General features: G+C 47.8%; 1 protein-coding gene across 2 annotated transcripts in view; it reads right to left on the reverse strand.

Moving 5' to 3' along the window:
- Positions 1 to 20785, reverse strand: part of LOC144099475 (17S U2 SnRNP complex component HTATSF1-like) — a 45775-nt gene that overhangs the window by 12095 nt on the left and 12895 nt on the right. For both annotated transcript variants that reach the window (XR_013307407.1, XM_077632806.1), the window contains exons 4-5: positions 14165 to 14337; positions 6788 to 6884 (exon numbers count right to left, since the gene is read on the reverse strand). Coding sequence is in view for 1 of the 2 variants with exons in the window: in XM_077632806.1 (XP_077488932.1) it covers positions 6788 to 6884; positions 14165 to 14337 (270 nt within the window). In the remaining variant the exon portion in view is untranslated. The remainder of the gene's footprint in view (positions 1 to 6787; positions 6885 to 14164; positions 14338 to 20785) is intronic.

Here is a 20785-nt window from a genome sequence, read left to right on the forward strand (position 1 = left end):
GATGGTCGTGGCACCATCTGTCAACAACGAAAGCTAACAGAGCAAGCTACTGAAACCTTCGAAATCGGTGCCTACAAGCAACAGCTGGGTACAAATCTTGGAGGTCATACAACTAGTTCCTGCTGCCATGCCGACGCTAACACGGAGGAAGAGATGCCCCTCCCTTTTTTGTTTGCCCCACCTCACACCTTGCATGCCAATTTTACCTTCTCCCTATGTCTTCCAAAGAAGTGGCGCAGCCTCGAGGAAGCGTTGCTTGGTTCACCGCACACCCAGACCAGGCCGCCCAGGCGTGGCGGCGTCACAAAGTTCTAATTATTGTTGCCGCAACCCATTCATGCCTGAATTGATAGGGTAAGTTTTACATAGACTAGAATGAAGCATGGGCAGACCAAGTCGTACGGCTCAAGTGATCCCAAAATTCAAATTAATGAGGTTCGAATAAATTAGCCTTCACGTAGCATGAAGAGTCAAGAAAAGTCTTGAGCATTGTAGTAATGTGATAGAACCTGATTGATTCAGCCTCTTGCGTGATGAGGATTGCAGTCAAGCCCCTTACAATGAACACTCGCTAGTGTTAACAAAGGGGGCGTGACCGTCACGATGTACACCAGGCTATGGCCCCAAATCTCAGATAGAGCATCCCTGAACACAAAACTCAATTGCAGTAAGACACAGGTGCCAGGAACTCGCGTGCAGGGGCACACTGCGCAGTTTTCACCACAGTCCGGCATCAGCACTTATAGTACCACTTTTGCTTTTCACGTGAAGACCATGAAAAGGGCACAGGCTACCCACAAAAAAGGACAAAACCTAAAGTCCACCACTGGTTCGCAACATCACCTCAGAGGCTAATGTAAGGCGGCCCCATTCCAGCAAACAACCTCATGACAAAGAAGAGAAGTACACTAATGGGTTGGGAATGGTACCTGTCAGCCTTTCAAACATGGGACCCGAGGGTGTTTTCATGTCGGGTCATAAAATGCGAGATCTCATCACACCTGAACAAAGCTATGGGAAGAGATGTGATCTCATCCTAAGCTGGAGCACACTGATCAGTCAGCTGCATCATTGATCACCGATTCCTAAGAAGCCAGCTTAGACATTACAAGCTGAAAATGCTCACACGGCTATTTCACCCAATCTGTGCACTTGTATGGCTCCTGGCCAAGAGCACATAGGTGGCTGCGCCGCACGGACATCAGCACTGCATTCAAGCTTCCCATCCCTTCTGCTATGCGTCTATGCTAAGGACACCTAGTGCCGTGTAGTTATCTGGCCTGAAAATCGGTCCTGGCTAAGACTAAATGTTAGCTAGTGCAGAACGTTTCTGCGCACAAAACTGGCCATGGCTGCTGCCTCTGCACCCATAAACAGCACTAGCATGATCTTCTGTGATAGATAGACTGTCACAGGTCAGTGCTCATCACAGGCAGCATCCTGACAAAACCAAAGTGTCGTACACGGAAATGACCATATTTGTAGATACTGCTTTTTTGTCTGGCTGATATAGACCATAATTAAAAATGGCCTTTGATTGCATGACAAACTAAGCTTAAACACACGGTGCTAGTTGCACCACTGATCATGAGGGCTGCGATGCTCGCATTGCTTCCCAACGTAAGTAGAGACAGAAAGCATCGCAAAAATATGCCAACTGGCATCAAAGCTTGCCCAGGCTGACAGTGACTAGCGGACACCACATGGACAGTGCACCGCTAAAATTCACCTCGTAGTTGTCCTCTATATTGTGATCAGTCCACTTAATGCGAACATTCGAGTATAACAAACAAACGGTGTGCAACAGTCATGTTCGTCACAAGAGGGCTTTGGTGGATTTGAAATACTGTAAAAACCGGAATATAGGTCGAACTGTTTTTCAAAAAACCATGGTGAAAAGTCTAGCCCCGTCTTATATACCGGTCATTGGCGGAAAAACTATGGAAGTCTTGCAACAATGGGCGGCTGAAGTCAACAGCCTCCATCACCATCGCCATCAGCAGCAGTGCAGCGTCAGCGGCGACCCTAGCAGCGCGGCGACGTTGTGATGCCGCCATTTTGCGTTTCCGTTGTTGCGAAGGTGTTTTGGTTGAAGGCAGCTTTTCTACATTTTGTCTCAAAATGAGCGGAAGCCGAAGGCAATTCACCATCACCTTCAAGAGGAATGCAATTGAGTACGCGGAAGCTCACGGCAACCTGGCGGCACAGCGCGAATTTGGTGTATCCGAAAAGTGCGTTCGGTACTGGCGGAGGCAGAAGCTGCGTATTATGACTTGCAGCAACCAAAAAAAAAAAACGTCACTTCGTGGGCGGACCGCAGCGTATCCGAAATTTGAAGAAAAGGTTGCGGAGTTCGTCCGGGAGCTGCGTGCAAGATCGCTGCCTGTGACTGCTGAGTGTATCCGCGTGAAAGCGGTAGAGATCGCATGTGCCTCTGGGCTCACGAGGGCGCAATTCAAGGGCTCGCCATCCTGGGTGCGGCGATTTATGAAAAGGAAGGGCTTTGCTCTACGGCGCCGTACTTCTGTGTGCCAGAAACTGCCCGCAGAATTCTAAGAAAAGCTCATCGAGTTTCAGAGATATGTGATTGCGCTTCGGCACCAACGCGACTACATGACGGGACAGGTCAGAAACGCCGACGAAGCACAGTTTGGTTCTACATGCTCTCAAGCCGAACTGTTTCCGAGAAAGGAGCTAAGCAAATAAAGCTTCTAACAACGGGCAACGAGCACTCGCAATTCACTGTGATGCTCGCGTGCACAGCCGATGGGAAGAAGCTGCCCCCTTTCATCATTTTTAAAAGAAAAAAATTGCCGAAAGAGGAGTTTCCACGCAACGTCATCGTCCAAGCTAATGAAAAGGGTTTCATGGATGAATCATTAATGCTGGAGTGGATCCGGCTCGTCTGGAAGCGGCAACCTGGTGCTCTCTTAGAGCGAGCGAACATGCTTGTTCTTGACTCGTTTCGAGGACACCTCACAGCCAACATAAAGCAGGCCCTCTGCGATGGCAAGACGGACCTTGTGGTCATCCCTGGTGGGCTGACATCTGTGCTGCAGCCACCAGATGTTGTGCTAAATAAGCCGTTTAAAGATAGAGTGTGCGAACTCTGTAATGAATGGATGCTGGGCGACAGCCCGACCACCCCACCGGCTGCCTGCGACGTCCACCGCTTGCAACTGTTTGTGGCTGGGTGTTGTCGGTGTGAAAATCTCTCCCAGAAGAGATGGTGCGCAAGTCTTTTAGAAAATGCAGCATCAGCAACGCGCTAGACAGCACAGAGGATGACACCCTATGGGACGTGGGCAGCGAGAAGCACTCATCATCCGACTCGAGTTCGGACGATTCTGATGACTCGGATTAACGCCTGCACACTTCATGCCCTTCTGTGTACTGTACACCCGGCCAATTTTTTAACAGTATCGTGTGGCCACCTGCCCGTGTGTTTGCCAGCACCTTATCATTACTGCACAAAGCGGCGAAAACGAACGCGAAAACAAAGTGGTTCGAAATTTCCATTTGAATTGATGCACATTTGTATCGGGTCTTAATGAAATAAATTATATAAATTCAGAGGATATGCTATTGCTAGTACAGTTTCTACTTCGCAGTGTGACCTGTGGCCCACACAGACCACTAGCTGATGATCCTTCTGTTCAAGTTTTAACAGGCCAGATTTTGAGATGCCAGAATTTGCTCAGAAAATCCTCTACAATGAGCAATGACTGAAAAACTGTGTCTACTGGAGTCTATTGTGCAACATGAACATTTGAATGAAATAATATTTCAAGAAATGCAAGTTCTAGTTATGGGGGTGTACTACGTATTTACACGATTTTAAGTCGACCCTCTTTTCTGAAATTTCAAATTCCGAAGTGGGGGGGGGGGCCAACTTACAACCGAAACAAAACCTTGAACTGCTAATAAAAGCAAGAAAAACGATCTATCAGAGACGCTACTGCGAGGTTACAAGTTTTTGTTTGCTCTACGGCTCCAAGTGTAGCATTCAGGTATTCTGCGGGCTTTTTGGCAAGGATTTATCATTTTTTACTTTTACTGCACACACCGTTACCCGCCACGGTAGTTCAGTGGTTAGGGCGTTCGGCTACTGATCAGGATACCCGGGTTAGAACCCAGCCGCAACGGCAGCGTTTCATGGAGGCGAAACGCAAAGGTGCCCGTGTGCTGTGCCATGTGAGTACAGCACGTTAAAGATCCCCAGGTGGTCAAAATTATTTCAGAGCCCTTCACTGCGGCACCTCTTTCTTCTTTTCCTCTTTCACTCTCTCCTTTACAGGTGGGTTCCCTCCCCCCCCCCCCCCTCCCCTGGATTTGAGACAGATACTGCGCCATTTGCTTTCCCCAAAAACCAATTTCATTCACTTCACTCCTGGAAGTATCATCGATAGTTAAGTAAAGGCCGCTGTTCCAATCGCGGAGTCTGCGCCAGCACCCAGGAGTGTCGCTAGCTGATTATACGTGTAACAGCGGCGCTTCTGGGAAATGCCGATGTTTGCTGAAAGAGCCGACGCCCTGACACCGATCATTTTTTGTTTGGTGGTGCTTGGGGTTGGTGCATTTGACTCGACTGCAGGCCGCGTGCTTCGCCATGAGCTCTCCAGGTTCGAAAAGCATTCGGCATTCATTCACTGCAGCGCTCAAAAGGGAGGCCTTCATTTACGCCGAAGAAACCAACAACTGCACAGCGGGCCGCAAGTTCGACTTTTCTGAACGTTTGGTGCGGGAGGGGCAGAAGCAGCGAGACACAATTTTCGACAGCGATTCCAAGCGAAGAGGTTTTCACGGGCCGAAGTTGCGACGCTTTCTGCAGCTTGAGGTCAAGCTTGCAGCGTATGTCACCGAAATACGTGATCGGTCCCTTCCAGTGACATGCGAAATGATCACGCAACAAGCCCGGGTCTTCGCTGCGGAAGCTGGGATACTCCAAACAGACTTCAAAGCCAGCAGGGCTTGGACTTCGAAATTTATGAAGAGGGCTGGCTTCGCTCTTTGTCGGCGAACTAGTGTATGCCAGAAGCTGCCTGCTGCCCACGAGGAGAAAGTTCTCGCCTTCCATAGGCACTACCTCAAGCTCCGCGACTCGCGGTGATACCTGCTAGGCCAAATCGGCAATGCGGACCAGACTCCCGTCTACTTCGACATGACAAGCAACACAACAGTGAGAGTGAGGGGAGCTCGCGAGGTTAAACTTCTAATGACAGGAAATGAGAAACTTCGGTTCACTGTTATGCTATCATGCTTGGCAGATGGCACAAAAATACGATCGTACATCGTCTTCAAAAGAAAAACTATATGACACTGGAAATGTTCCCGAAAGGCGTGATTATGCGAGTGAATGAAAAAGGCTTTATCACGGACGACTTAGTTCTTGATTGGTACCATCGGGTGTGGCTTTTGAGGCTAGGGGCATCCCTCAAAGATCGCAATCTGAACATCGTCGTGCTGGACTCATTTCGTGCCCACCTTACCGCGAAAGTGAAGGCAGAGCTACGAAAAGAACATATACAGATATGCTGGTGATTCCCGGCAGTCTGACGGGGCAGCTGCAGCCGCTAGACGTTGGCATTAACAAGCCATTCAAAGGACTTGCTCCGGCGTGAGTATAACGAGTGGCTGGCGGCAGAAGGGCGGGAACTTACACCAACGGGGCGTGTGAAGGCAGCCTCCCTGGAGGCTGTATGCGGGTGGGTGATTTCCGCTTGGGCGGCCGTACCACGCGATGTCGTGATGCGGTCATTTAGGAAGCGCGGGCTTTCCATGGAGGACAATGTGCAGTGGGACCGCAGCGGCGACGACGACAGCAGTACCACTGAAGATGACTCAAGTGAGGATGAATAGCCCATCTATGCAATAAGTTCGTTCTTGAGCGCGTCCACCGGTGTTTTTTTTTTTTTTTTCGGACATGCAATTTGGGGAGTCAATTTACATTAGCGGCAACTTTTTTTTTTTTTTCGGACATGCGATTTGGTGGGGTCGACTTACATTCGACTCGACTTAACAATCGTGTAAATACGGTATATGTGTGGCTGTCAGTTTTAAATGCTCTCTATTGAATAAAAAAAAAAATGCCCAACGTACACATGGTCCATACTGCGTGAAAAGCATTTGCAAACTGGCAAGACAAGACTTGACATTGTTTTTTGAAACAAGGAATTCTCAGAAGTTCTGGCATTCTGACTGGGCAACTACGTGGGTGCGTGGTGAGACAACAAGGCAGCGAACAAAACTGGACAGTAATAAACCATTTTCACAATGTACTGTTTGATAGAGTATAAAACATAAAGTAGCTGGCATTAGGTTTAAGGACCAATCACACATGAGAGTTGCACGGGTTGTGAGACTGTTTTGGTCGAAAAGTGGCCATCAGAAACAGTCTCATAGGTTAAAAAGTGACACTTGCAAGGTGGTTGCATGCTGTTCAATTTTCCAGCCTAGCAAATAAGAAGCACAAACCACTCAACTAATAAGTGGCACCTCAAAAGTGAATGATAGCTTATTTTACAACCAGCTTCTTAAGAACTAAGACAACTCTTGTTCCGAATGGGACCAGCGAGGAAAGTGGCCTAGAAGTCATGCTTCCTGATGTGAACCTTAGCATTATCAACCTGCTGCTTGGTTGAAGTTGCGCGCTAGTTGCACGGCCTTTGCAGCTCGAAAGTGTAGATGAGCCTTTTCTTCACGAATCTAAAGAAGGCACACTGTCAGAACCCTGAGATGAGTCAAAGCAGAGCAGTTATGTCCTCCTGCGAACCAAAAGGAACCCTACCTCAAATTCCTTTGGCTCAAACATGTTCTTGAGGACCACGGTGGACTCATGCTTGTCCCGCATGCCTCGCAGTTTCTCTGGCCGCCAATCAAACAACCTGCACACACACATAACACAGGCTTTACAACGCCAAAATAAATGCACCTAATTATGCAGTACTACTTCGTTTATTCGAACCTCAAGCGGATGCAAAAAATATCTGAATTATCCTAAGGTCAGAACAAAGAATGGCCCTCAAAAAAAAACTACCAAAAACCATTCACATGTAGGGGTGCGTTTATTATGTGTCTTCAGAGATGCTGTGTCGGATCTTCGAGCATATTCAGGCATAGCCAGCACCAAGAGAGCGGGGCAACTTTCTTTGTCTTCAGGCGCAGCGTAGTCTCAGCGCGTGCCGGTAGCAGAACCGGCGACACTTGATACATTAGTTTCCCCCGGTGAAAAAGAAGCCATCCTGGCGACTTACGGGAAAGAAAGAACAGAGGGGGAAAGAACAGAGGGAGAAAAAAGAACAATTCGGCACCTGCACGAAGTTTGGTGGGGTCCGGAAGAATACCGTCCTTAGAAACGACGTGTCCTAAAATGGTGAGCTGTTGGGCAGCAAAGAGTCCACTTTTTCAAATTCAGCTGAAGCCCAGCATCAGTGAGACAAGTGAGGACGTGCTTCAGGCGAAGGAGATGAGAAGGAAAGTCCGCAGAAAATACGCCGATGTCACTGAGATAGCAAAGACAAGTCTCCCACTTGAGTCCGCTGAGGATAGTGTCCATCAGGCGTTCGAAAGTTGGCGGGGCGTTGCAGAGGCCAAACGGCATGACAGTGAACTCTTATAAGCCGTCAGGTGTCATGAAGGCAGTTTTTGAGCGATCAGCGTCGGCCGTCGGCACCTGCCAGTAGCCCGAGCACAAATCCAGCAAGGTCAAATACTCAGCTCCTTGCAAGCAATCCAGGACGTCATCAATGTGTGGCAGAGGATAGATGTCCTTGTCTAACAAAACCTGATGGAACCATCTTTCTTTTTGACCAACAAAATCGGAGACGCCCAGGGACTATGGGAGGCCTGTATGATGCCCCGATGAAGCATGTCGACCACGTGATCAAAAATGACTCGGCGCTCAGAAGCTGACACACGATATGGCGCTGGCACAGAGGGGCGCGTGTACCAGTGGCGATGGTGTGCGAAATGACAGATGTGCGGCCCAAGGCACTCTGAGGAAGATCGAAGGAGAGACTGAAGCTCTGCAAAAGAGCGACAAATTGATCACGTAGCACGGGCGGGAGGTCAGCGGCAATGGCACATTGGAAAACGCCGTGGGGTGGCGGATCGGTCACAACATCACAAGAGCTGAGCACGTCAACGTCAAAGGAAGCGGTGGTATCAAGAATAAGGTAGGGAAGGCAGGAATCAAGTTCTTCAATACACCCGAGGCATTCACCTCAGAGCATGCATGGCTGACGGGCACGAAGAAGGGTTCGAGACGTAAATTGCACTTTGTCTATTGTGGATTGAGAGAACAGCACAGGGGAAAAAGGAGGCAAGGATGGCGAGAAGCTGCTGTGGTAGGCATGAAGAAAACATTTGATTGAGTGACGCCCGTACAGGAGGATGGTACGAGCGCAGCAGAAAATGCAGAAATGTCGGCATCAGCGGCGACAAGAAGCTTGGCAGACTGGGTAGGTATGTCGCACAAGGGGGCGTCACACAGCGGAGAAAAGGCAATTTCCGCTCGGACGCAGTCTATCACTGCACAATGAGTCGAAAGGAAGTCGCATTCCAGGATGATATCGTGTGAGCAGTGAGACAGAACAATAAACACGACGGTGTACAAAACATCTTGAATGAGGACACGGGCCGTACAAGCAGCTGAGGGATGAATGCGCTGTGAGGAGGCGGTGCGGAGCAAAAAGTCAGAAAGCGGGGTGGTCACTTTGCGGAGTCGACGGCAGAGAGCTTCATTGATGACAGATACTGGAGCGCCTGCGTCGACGAGAGCGAGAACTGCGGCGCCTTCCACGGACACTGCAATTACATTAGCGGGACGACATGGAGGACTTGATGAGTTCGAAAGAAGCGCAGTTCTTGGCCCCGGAACTGCGACTGTTAATTTCTCTCAAGGGCGGAGTCAAAACGTTGTAGCATCGGAGAAGGGGAACGGCGACGAGGGGAAAGCAATCAGTGAGTGGCGCAAATTTGGCAATCTGGGGATACAAAGGGGGGACCAGGTGGCCTTCTTGGCGAGGATGGTTCGGTATCGCAAGGGTAGGAGCGCAGATCAGGTCGAGAGGGCGGAAGGTGCTGGTAGCAAAGCCGTGCAACATGACCGGGCAGACCACAGGTGTAGCAGATCGGTACACAGTACGCCAAGGGTTTGTAGGATGAGGGCGGGCTCTTGAGAACAGAGCATGAGACGAGGACTCAGACGGCGGTGGAGGACGGAAAGAAGGGGCGACCTGGTAGGAATCGGGTGCTGGCTGAAGTAGGCCTGGCCACCACTTGGACATACGCAAGAGTGCCATCACAGGCAGAAGCACTGGGCTAGACGGCAGCACATCAGCGACACACGACATGGCGTATGGTAGGGGCCAAAGACGGGGCAGAGTCAGGAACATGGTGGGCAGGGTCTTGGAAAATGTGAAATGAGGGACAGTTGGTGGGCGACTTGTTCACGAACGAAGGCTTTGATTCAGTGGAGCAGAGGGGAGTCCTCAGGAGTAGGACCGCACAGGGCCGGTGTAAAAAGGGCCTGGTCGCAGACACCGGAGCATCGCGTAGAAGCGCACTGCTTGCGGAGCTCATCGTAGCTCTGGCAAAGCTTAATGACCTCACTGACGGTGGCAGGATCCTTCTCTAGGAGCATCTTAAATGCGTCGTCAGCAATGCCTTTGAGGATATAATGAATCTTGTCCGCTTCGGGCATGGCGGGGTTGGCACGTTTACAAAGGTCAACGATGTCCTCAATGTAACAGTGAAGGTCTGTTCGGTGTGTTGAGCAGGATCACGTAAACGTTGTTCGGCACGGAGCTTGCGCACTGCAGGAAGGCCGAACACTTCCGCAAAACTCTTCTTAAATACAGGTCAAGTTGGTAAGTCCGCCTCATGGACGTGAAACCAGAGGTTCGCGACGTCCGTAAGATAAAAGATTACATTACTCAGCTTGATAGAGTCATCCCACTTGTTGTAGCTGCTGATTCATTTGTACGAAGACAGCCAGTCGTCAACGTCTTGGTCGGCTGTGCCACTGAAGAGGGAAGGGTCACGCTGCCGGATGACGCTAGAACAAAGGGCCGTGGTGGAAATGGCCGCCGGTGTTCAGGCATTCTCGTTTGGCATGGTTTACACAGGGGCAGCGTACAGTTCCGGAGCTCCAGGTTGTTAGCGGATGTATCCAGCACCTCCACCATCCCCTCCACCAATTGTAGGGGTGCGTTTATTACATGTCCTCAGAGATGCTATGTCTGATCTTCCAGCATATTCAGGCATAGCCAGCACGAAGAGAGCAGGACAACTTCGTCTTCAGGCGCAATGTAGTGTCCGCGCGTGATGGTAGCAGAACCGATGACAGTTGATACATTGCACACATCACATTAAATTTATTTAGTGAGAACCTGTGCGGCAATCACCTACTTCCGAGATGAAAATTGCGTGGCAAAGGTGATAGACATATGCACGCTGTTGGGAATGTCGAAGCAGAGCTGCTGCACCACCTTCCACAGCTTTTTTTATGGTGCAATGAGGTACCAGTGAAGCCTCCTCACAAGCAACGACATAGCATGTGAGGCAGCTCCTTCACACAAACTGCAAATAGCGTATGACAAGCACCCAGTTTAGGAGCATGGAAAAGCAGAGGAGGCGGAAAAGAGGAAAACGCATCAGCGTCAGCTGAAAGGAAAATGACATGAACAGCAACCCACCAATCGATGTTTGAAACTGCACAAAGCTGTATTCAGATAGCTGGCCCACATGCAGCTGACAGCCACTTTCACTGCAGCCTGCAGCGAAGCTCACAAAAGAGAAACCGAAATTATGCAGCCGCGCAAGGCAACATTGTCACACCTGCAGTTGCGTGCACATCAGAGGTGCGTGAGCAACACCACACCATGCAGTGCAGGCTGGAGGAGAGATATTAGGATGATCGCTTATTGAGCCAGTCATACTTCAACACTGTCCCCATATGGGGCTCGTCCGAATTAATTGGTATTAGCACAGCTTACTGTTAGTTGAGGTCTAAAACCGTGCCAGAAGACTAAATTATCCAGATTTCTGAATTAATGGAGGCTGAATTAACGACATTTTAATGTACTAGCAATTACTAGATAAACAGGCACTGATATAAGAAATGAGTCTGCCAGCAATGTTAACTAACAACACTCCATCTGAATAACTAAGCTACCCAGCCATGCATAAGTGCTTAACGCTACCAATGCCAGCACCTTCAGGTGGAGTGCATGCTCTTATGTGATCATGAGACCACCCCATGCATGCAGCAACTGTGCCTTATGCATCCTTTGTGATCATAGGGTGGGACATGTGGTCTTAAGTCTCCACCAAATGCAGCTGACTCTCACTAATTCAAAGTTCAAGGGACCAGAGAATTTTGTTTGAATTATCAGAATGCCCCAAAACTATGATCAAAACTAAATGCAATTTGCTTTATGGATATCTATGCATATAAATATGTTGTATTTGTTTCTCTATACAAATGTAGCTAAAAGTTTTGGCACAACATAAAATATGAATTAAATGCAGAGATCCATTTACTCAAGTGTGGTTAAAGAAAAAGTTATCAATAATACGATGGTTTCTCTGCAGAGCAAAACTATGTTAATTAAGACCTCAAGGGATCGAAAAAGACGTCCAAATTATATGAAAAAAAAAAAAATTCCCCAAACAATTTCGCACCGCACCAAATTTAATTGATGAAAAAAATAGGAAATGGTCATCTGCTTTTAAGCGAAAACTGTGTGGCAATGACCATTTTTCGGAATTCTGTCATGGTGTGCTGCATGCCCACTGTTAGGAATTAAAAGCAGAACTGCTCCAACATAGTAAGGCCTTCCACAACCTCCTTCATAGGGGCGATGCAGTGGCAATGAAGCCTCCTAACAAGTGGCGGTGTCCATGTAAGGAAACTTCGACACACAATGAGCAGCTCGTGATAAGCGCGCATTATCGAAACACAGGACCATGCGGACAGAAACGAGGGGAATGCATATCTGCACCGGAACGCCGATACGCCTTCCAAAAAAAAAATAAGACCCGCGACGCAGCAATTAGAGCCCTAACCACTGCAGCTGGGATTGGCTCGCAAAGACGCGGCCGACAGATGCAAACATTGTGACGAGGTAGCGAAGCTCAGAAAGATTCCGATCGACGCTTTGAACTTCGTCAGAGTTAAGCGGTTGGAGGAGCCGAACTGTCGGCTCAAGTGGCACCGCCGATCTGATGTATCTGACCTCAGTCACTGCTCTTTCACGTGCCAGGAGCGCTGGAGCAAGACAGAAAGTTTAAATTAACTGAATTTAAAAGAAATCATGGTACAAATTAAGCAGGTTTAAAATGCATTTAAAATATAACCAGCCAACCAAAATTCTGAAATTACCGTAAAAACCGGAAAATAGGTCGAACTTTTTTTCAAAAAACCATGGTGAACAGTCAACCCCCGTCTTATATACCGGTCATTGATGGAAAAGCTACGGAAATCTTGCAACAATGGGCGGCTTAACTCAACAGCGTCTCTCCATCACCATCGCCATCAGCAGCAGTGCCACCATTTTGCGTTTCCGTAGTTGCAAAGCTATTTTGGTTAGAGGCTGCTTTTTCACATTTTGTTTCAAAATAAGCGGAGGCCGTCGGCAATTCAGCGTCGCCTTCAAGAAAAATGCGATTGAGTACGCGGAAGCTCACGGCAACATGGTGGCACAGCCCGAATCTGGAGTATCCGAAAAGAGCATTCAGTACAGGCAGAGGCAGAAGCTGCGTATTACAACTTGCAGCAACCAGAAGAAAACATCATTTTGTGGGCGGACAACAGCGTATCCAGATTTGGAAGGAAAGGTTGTGCAAGATCGCTGCTTGTAACTGCCGAATGCATCCGCGTGAAAGCGGTAGAGATCGCGCGTGCCTCTAGACTCACGAGGGCGCGATTCAAATGCTCGCCACCCTGGGTGCGGCGATTCATGAAGAGGAAGGGCTTTGCTCTACGGCGCCGTACTTCTGTGTGCCAGAAACAAATATGCGAGTCGATGGGCGCGCGATACTGTTAAAAAATTGCCCAGGGCCCGGGTGTACATACGAGCAGCATTTAAATGAAAATAAATACTGTCACCATTGTGCAACCTGTCGAGTCGCATTTGTTTCAAGGTAAGGGTGTCTTTTTCCACTGAAAAAGATTTTTTTCATTTTTAGAATTGCTTAGTTGGGGGGTCGATCTATATTACGGTCCGATCTATAGGCCGGTTTTTACGGTAGTTTAAATTAACTGAAAGTCCAAATTATCAGAGTTAGAACTATCGCGAGTCTACTACGCTTCGGAACACTTCTTGAACACTGCACATAGATGAAAATCAACCACAAACATGCGGTGTATTGGACACAGGAAGTACAAGCTTAGGACACTGCCCACAAATGCACTGCCCAATAATATCCATAAGTCTGTACCTATTGCTGCATAATAGTTAAAAGTAGTTTTAAGAAAAGAAAGGTCGTCGTAGCAGTGCAGTCTTACAATAAGAGTAAGATTTGACCATGCCATGAAGAGAGGGATTAAGGAAGGGGTCAAAAGGAGCAGAAACTTATAAAAAAGTGACAACATTTATGCTTGCTAAAGCTGAATTTCTTGATTTTCATAACAAACGTAAACATAAATTTTTTTTCTTGGACAAAACGAAACAAACAGCTCATGACAACAGCCTATACTGCAGAGGGAAGCAAGCATTATAATTTAATTGTTGCCAATAAATACCAACTGCCGTTAGAATCCATAGATTCCATGTTCGCTGACATCACTGCCATCAATTCTCGCATTGCACTGTCAGTTGTTTCCTACCCCCACTGACAAGTTTGAAGAGTTACAAGTGGGGGTATCAGCTGCTCTGGGTACATAGTGGCACTGGTGGTATCATGGCCGAGTTGGCACAAACTAACACCACTTCAGAGTTGGGATACGAACAATCTACGCTTCGCTCAACTAGCGACAGGCAGCTTCCTTTTTACTGTTTTGCTACCCGATGGCCAATAAAATCAGTTTGAGCAAGTCTCAATGAGTGTAGAGAGACTTTGCGAGTGCTAGGCTAAGCAAGTTCATGCTTCAAAGAAGAAAAAAAGGAAAGACCGAAAGAAAGAGGAAGTGAAAGTTGAAAGTGGGGTCCCTTATACTCACTTTTCGATCTTCTTCTTGAGTCGCTCCTTGTCCTTGGACTGCTTCTTCTTCTTGGGCTTCATAGCGGGGTCGTAGGAGCCCTTGAGCTGGAACTGGGCCCTCTCCACCCGGATCTCCTTGTCCCGGAGCCGGTAGCCGTCCAGGATGCGCAGCGCCAGCTCCACAGACTCCACCTGTTTTTGAAGCGAGAGCTTTACGGCAGGGTGGGGCATGCTCCCTATCCAGAGTGCGGAGCGCATTCAACATTACAGATGCCACACCGTGTCTAGTTGCCTGAAACACCACAGCTTTCGCTCCCCAACCAGGTTCAGCAGTAGTTAAACCGCAGCTAATTTTTGGAAGGGGGAGCAGTCCGTTCTCACAGTGTGTCAAGCCAACTGCTTTTCCTCTAACAAGGCAGCTAGAGAGCGAAGGTGATTTTCAACGCACATGAGTGACAGGATATCTGCCCCAGGCACTACCTGCAGACTGCCTACTACACAGCGTCCGAGCTTCCAATGGGTACCTCTGCCATTTGCAGGTGAGAGGTGCCATTAGTTTACAGCAAGCATTTCTGTAGTGGCCAATAAAAGCTGAGGCTTATCATAAACAGGCAGCCTATCATAAGGGTAAACAAAGCCAGATCTATTTGATCTTACAAGGTGTCCAGCTTCCCATAGACTCCATGTATTAAAAAAAAAACGGCAGTCTGAGTGGGCCAATATTAGGGGGCTTATGAACTGTCGTGATGCCCATAGTCAATGATGTCTACTGTGTTCAAGTTTCAAACTTCGAGGCTGTTGATAAATCTATAACTGCCTGGCAACAAAATCAGTGACACAGGTGCACTAATAAAAATCCATACATACCTATAACAGTCCGAGAGACAATTTGAGAGATAAAAGAAGCATAGAAAATAAAGAATGCTTTTCAGAAGATAATGGCAACATATGGTGACAGCTTCTACTGGCCACTTCCAGATGGCATCCCCCCCAAAGAGGCTCCTGCGACCAGTCACTCTTTAAAGAGGAGCTTCAAAACTGGTGAGCTCTGAGACAATGAAGCATCCCACACAGGTTAAGAAAGGATGAAAATCAGATGTGAGCAAGTTATCCCCTACTTCCCAAGAGTGCCCACGTGGGTTACACTGCACCTGATTACTTTTCCCATGTGGGTTACACTGTGCCTGACCACCACTATTTCCAAAATATAGAGTAGCCATATGCCTTCCGCTGAGGCAATGCCAACAACATCCGGTGCTTCCCACTACCCCGCCCCCTTTTGATGCCACCCAGAGAGGTCAAAGACTGGACCAACCAGCTCAGCGTACAGGCAAGGCGGCAGTTGTGACAGCCCATGGCCCAGACACCACTCATCCGATTCACGAAACAAAGCTAGCACGAGCACCCTACAGGCACTCCGCTGCACGAAAGCCCTATCACCTCTCTTCTTCCTTCTGCCTCAGTTCTCTGTGACTAGCCACAGCCAGCACAGAGCTGATGAACTGTGGCAGATATGTCAGATGTGTCGCTGCAGGCCTGGCAAAACTCCAGCAAAAAGCCAACTTTTTAAACTGAAGTACTCAGTTAGTCAGGCCACAAACCAGGACGGTTACGCAGTGAAATACCACTTGAGTAAACCTCAGGGGAGTCTGAAGAGCTGTTTGCTTGAACTCCAATCAACTGAAATGAGCACACTGCACCCATTTTGCTGAATCGAAGTAAATATCAAAAATGGCTCAAAAAGAAACTTCATGCCCAATACTGAAAACTCCACACAACCACTGAGTACTTAGCACTGTTGAAAAATTGCAGTAATTTCCTCTTGCACTTTGGAATAAATTTTGCCGTCGTTGTAAACAAGGCAAGTATGTACTATTGCAATCATAAGTTTATGGGACGCGGCTGTGCGGGCAAGCAATTATTTCAGAGCAGTCACAAAATCCAGTCCCCTGAAATGCGTAAACGCATGAAGGCACACACATGCTCTATCTACTGGCAACAATTCCACGTGACTGAGCCGCGAGGTAGAGCTGTAATGCAATTTTTTTTTAAGAACATGCGCCCAGTAGTACTTTTCAGTGCCTTGAATGGTGCAGATGCTTACTGGATGACAAAAGCTTTCAGCTTCTTCAGACACGTTATTAATACCCTGCTTGCTGAAATTCTCCTACAATTTTCTTCTAAAACAGGCTTTTCTTTAACTTCTTTCTGAGGCCGTGCAGTTACTACCACTTTCTCAGTAAGCCTAGGATTGTATGCATCTCAACATTAGTAATGCCCTTACCTTTAAAAAAAGCAGTGGTATCCACAGCATTTACTGTGCCTTCCAAATGATCATAGCTAGGGACCAGTATCATGTCTGCCCTATATGCAGTGCAAGGGGCAAAATGGCTGGCTGCATGTCTGCTGAAACTGGAGTATCGCCAGCTTGGCTCGCCGAAGCACAAGCGAGCAGGCGACAACTGTGCTACAGCACAAATGATGCATTCTTGTCGGAAGCAGTACTGTAGTGCTTTTGAAAATGCCAATTAATCTGAAGGTAGCAGTGAGATCAAATTTGTTCAACCGAAACTCACTTGCATTGGGTGCAGCGGTGCTTCTGCAGAGGAGTTTGCAAAAGCTTAGTTACTATATGAAAATTTCATTCACGCAAAGTTTCTTCCAATGGTACTGTCAGCAGCAAAAGTTTGCGGGATGTCCAGTGCGTGGCAGAGTGACGCAAAACTGCATTGCCGCGCCATCTATCGCAACCGCGTCCGATGTCGAGGCTCGCGGAACTGACGTGCCAGTCACTCTTTGCACATGCTTGTCTTTTCTTCGCTATCAGGCACGTCTTATTGCTTGCTTCCCCGGGATCCGCTTTTGACCCACCTTATAGCCGCTGGATCGCTGTGCGACCATCGCCGCGCGCCTGCTTCAGCTGCTGCGATGGTGGACGGAGCGCCCTAGCATCTTTTTAGGCGGCGTGCTACGTTCTCTAAATAAATGCTGTCTCCCAAGAAGCGTGGCAGTTGAGCGTGAAATTTAATTAGAGCCTTTCAACTAAGCTAAAGTGCGTGTTTGGTCATATACAACGAGTGCACCTTGTGGTCAACACAGAAGAAAACCTAACACGAACTGAGATGTTTGCAATGAACGTATATGAGAGGTGTCACTCTGCCCCTAATGGCCCCGAAACCCCGCTTCTGTCTCTCTCTTCCCAGTATTCCTGATGGCCATGTGCCCCGCAACAGCTGCCCCACACTTACTTGGCACAAAAATTAACTTGGCCTCTTCTTGAAAAACAATTTCTGGCTACCTGCCTGACGTGAGATTTCCTAGTTTCGCTTCAGTCATAAGAATGTCCTTGGAGGTAGTCTGCAGTAATCTGAGCCATATTTTTATTTAGCCATTTTCTCTCATTTGTACGCAGCATGCATGTGTTCACGCCTTCTGCTCCGGCAAAAAGATTGCTGCTACCGTAATGCATCATGGCATCGTGCTCAACTGTAGAATGGATACGCCTCCAAATTTCCACGGTGGCGCCCGATGTGAAATCTAAATTACGTACGCGTGTTTGATTTTTAGCGTGACGCAACACCAACACAATTACAAGCGTGAAAAAGAAGCACGGAATCGATGGTGGTGAAAAAGAGATATATTTAGATTGAGGTGCTTTGGTAAAAAAAAAAACAAAGAAAAGAGCATGAAGTCAACTTCAGGGCAGTTATCAGTTAGTGACCGATATATTGGCCTTCTGAGGCGGTGACTTCGGCGATTCTGCACGGCATCGACGCATACAGGGCCCTTACAGTTTCTGTTTCTGCGCTCAGTGCGTCCCATGCCTCCTGAATTGCTCTCCAAAGTGCCTCGGCATTGGGGATACGACGTCTTTGGGCAGCGAGGCGCCTTTTCATTAGACCCCACAAATTCTCAATTAGATTGAGGTCAGTGCCGCTTGGTGGCCATGGCAGTCTCAGCACGCCGCACGAGTCAAGTGTAGCTCCCGCAAGACGCGCAGTATGCACTGGGCTGCGGTCATGCTGCAGCCAGTAAAAGCCGTCAGGAAACGGGCCGTCCAGGACGTACGGCACAAGGGTCTTCTTAATGATGTCGCAGTACGATGAAGCATTAAACGTGCCATCGATGCGGACTAAAGGGCCAAGTCCATCTTTGCTGATGGCTGCCCAGATGGAAACGCTGCACCGGCCACTCGATAGCACACATTGCGTGTACTCCGGTCGGTACTTAACAGGAACGAAAAACCAATTTCATTATAGACTACGACATACCAGCGGCGAGTGCAACTTTTGTCGTCACAGAGAATAAGCTTTCTTAATACGATTAGGCGCACAAAAAGGAAACCTATAATATTCTAAACTGAAATGACTGTTTGCCTTCTTCAGAAATGGGCACTTTTATGAAAAATATATGTATCGGGTATCGCATGGCAATCTTTTGTTAAAAATAAGGTGGTGGTTAAATAATCGGCAAGTAGTACAATGGTTAGATTCCTACCTTACACAGCGGCATCAGTTTGTTCAGATATCTGAATCTCACTCCACAAAAGCGCCGGTACTTTCAGGAGTTCCCCAGGGCTCAGTCCTTGGGCCGCTTCTCTTCCTTATTTATTTGAACGACCTGTCCTTCAACCCACACATACGCTGTCGGTTCTTCGCCGACGACTGTGTTATATACCATAGTATCACATCAGTCGAAGACCAGACACTCCTAGCCGAATACTTAACAGCAGTTTCCAGCTGGTGTTGTACTTGGCAAATGGGTATAAACAGTTCAAAATGCGGAAAAATGACAGTAACACGAAAGAAACAACCGCTCCAATGCACATACAAAATCAATGGCCTTCCGATCAACTCAGTGACTCAGGTGAAATATCTTGGGGTAACCATGACATCCAACCTGAACTGGAGCGTACACATCCAGTCCATTGTCTCAGCAGCGTCCAAAAAACTTCGATTATTAAAGCACCGCCTAAAGCATTGCACGAGCAAAACTAAACTGACAGCATACACATCACTTGTGCGTCCAGTGCTCGAATACGCCGACACTGTATGGGATCCGCACACAAAAACGGATATAAAAAATCTTGAAGGCGTCCAGAGGAAAGCACTCCGGTTTATTTACCACGCTTATGGTCGGCAGATCTCGGTGTCTGATTTGCTCAACAGATCTGGGCTTCCCACTCTTGAATCCCGTCGCAAGCAGCACCGACTAAAAATGTTGTTCAATATCATACATAATAAAACAAAACTGAATTTTCAGAGTTACATGCAATATCAACACAACACGCCCCACCCGTAACAAACACGAAAGGACTATCTTGATGCCACGATGCCGAACAAAAGCATATTCTTGTTCCTTCTTTCCACGCACCATTTCCGAATGGAACCGACTGCCAAGCGATATCACCAACCTGGTATCTTCAGAATCCTTCTTGTCTGCTGTTTCGGCTCATGTATCGCAGTAGCGTGTCTAGTACACAGTGTATTTCGGTTTCCTTGTTTTTATTCTGTTCACTTAGTCTGTTTGACGTCGGATGATTTGCCTGTACTTTTTTTTTGCTTCCCGTTGGTCTTATTGAATTTTGTCCTCATACTGTAATCGCCCTTTGTCGCTGTTATTTTTGTTGTTACCACTTTGTAATTTTTTTCCTTTGTGCACTCCTGCCTTGACCGCCAAAGGGCAGTCGGCAGTATTTATGAAATAAATAAACAAATGTCCAACTAACGAAACTCCGTGTGACGAAAATGCTGCCAGATGAGTACCTAAATTGTTCTATGATGACTGATGAAACAAAGCCAGCGGATATTAACTGAACACTTAATTTTACAGTAAGCTGCTCGCCAAAGACAAAACGCGGATTACCCTTCTTAGTTTTGCAGTACAGATTCGTATCTAATTTCAAACACGCTCTTTCCTGTCCCACCTTCGTTTCGTCTTCGGGAACTTCATTTGCGCTGTTTTACTTATGCAAAATCGATCAACTAGCCCCGTAAAAAGTTCTGCTTTTTGTTAAAGACGTAAACCTCAGCCATACCTGCAGTCGAGTGGCCGCCAAACACGCTGCCGCTGGTCCTACCTGGTGGAGAACGTGGATTCATCCGTAAAGATGACTAGGCTCCATTTTTAACACCCCAGTGCTCGCAAGCCCTAGAAAATTCCAGCCACTGCCGCCGTTGGTTCTCTGTTAAATATGGCTTTTGCAATCCTGCTTCTTTAAGGCGCCTTCTAACTGTGTCGCATGACACATGAATACCGAGCTCTTTCTTGATTTCCTTGGCGCTCAAGAAGGGATCAACCACGGCAGAGGCAATAATCAGTCCGTCTTCTTCTTCTTCAGTGACCCTAGGTCGTCCACTGCGGGGGGCGTCAGTAATTCTTCCTCCGTCGTCTCGGAACGCTTTCACCACTCGTGTTACTGCCGATTTAGACCTGCCTGTCAGGCGGCATATTTCTTTCTGGGGCACGCCTTCCACAAAGAGGCGTGCAATGTATCTCCTTTGGTCCTCCGGAACTCGAGGCGGCATCGTCGGAAAATAAGCACCTGCATCAACTGTGGCTTCCGTAGCAATGAACGACAAGCAGGAATTATGGGCCGCAATGACAGCGTATCGACCCTCGTGTTATCAGTCGAAGAATA

Source organism: Amblyomma americanum, chromosome 7 (assembly GCF_052857255.1).
Source record: "Amblyomma americanum isolate KBUSLIRL-KWMA chromosome 7, ASM5285725v1, whole genome shotgun sequence".
Lineage (NCBI taxonomy): Eukaryota > Metazoa > Arthropoda > Arachnida > Ixodida > Ixodidae > Amblyomma > Amblyomma americanum.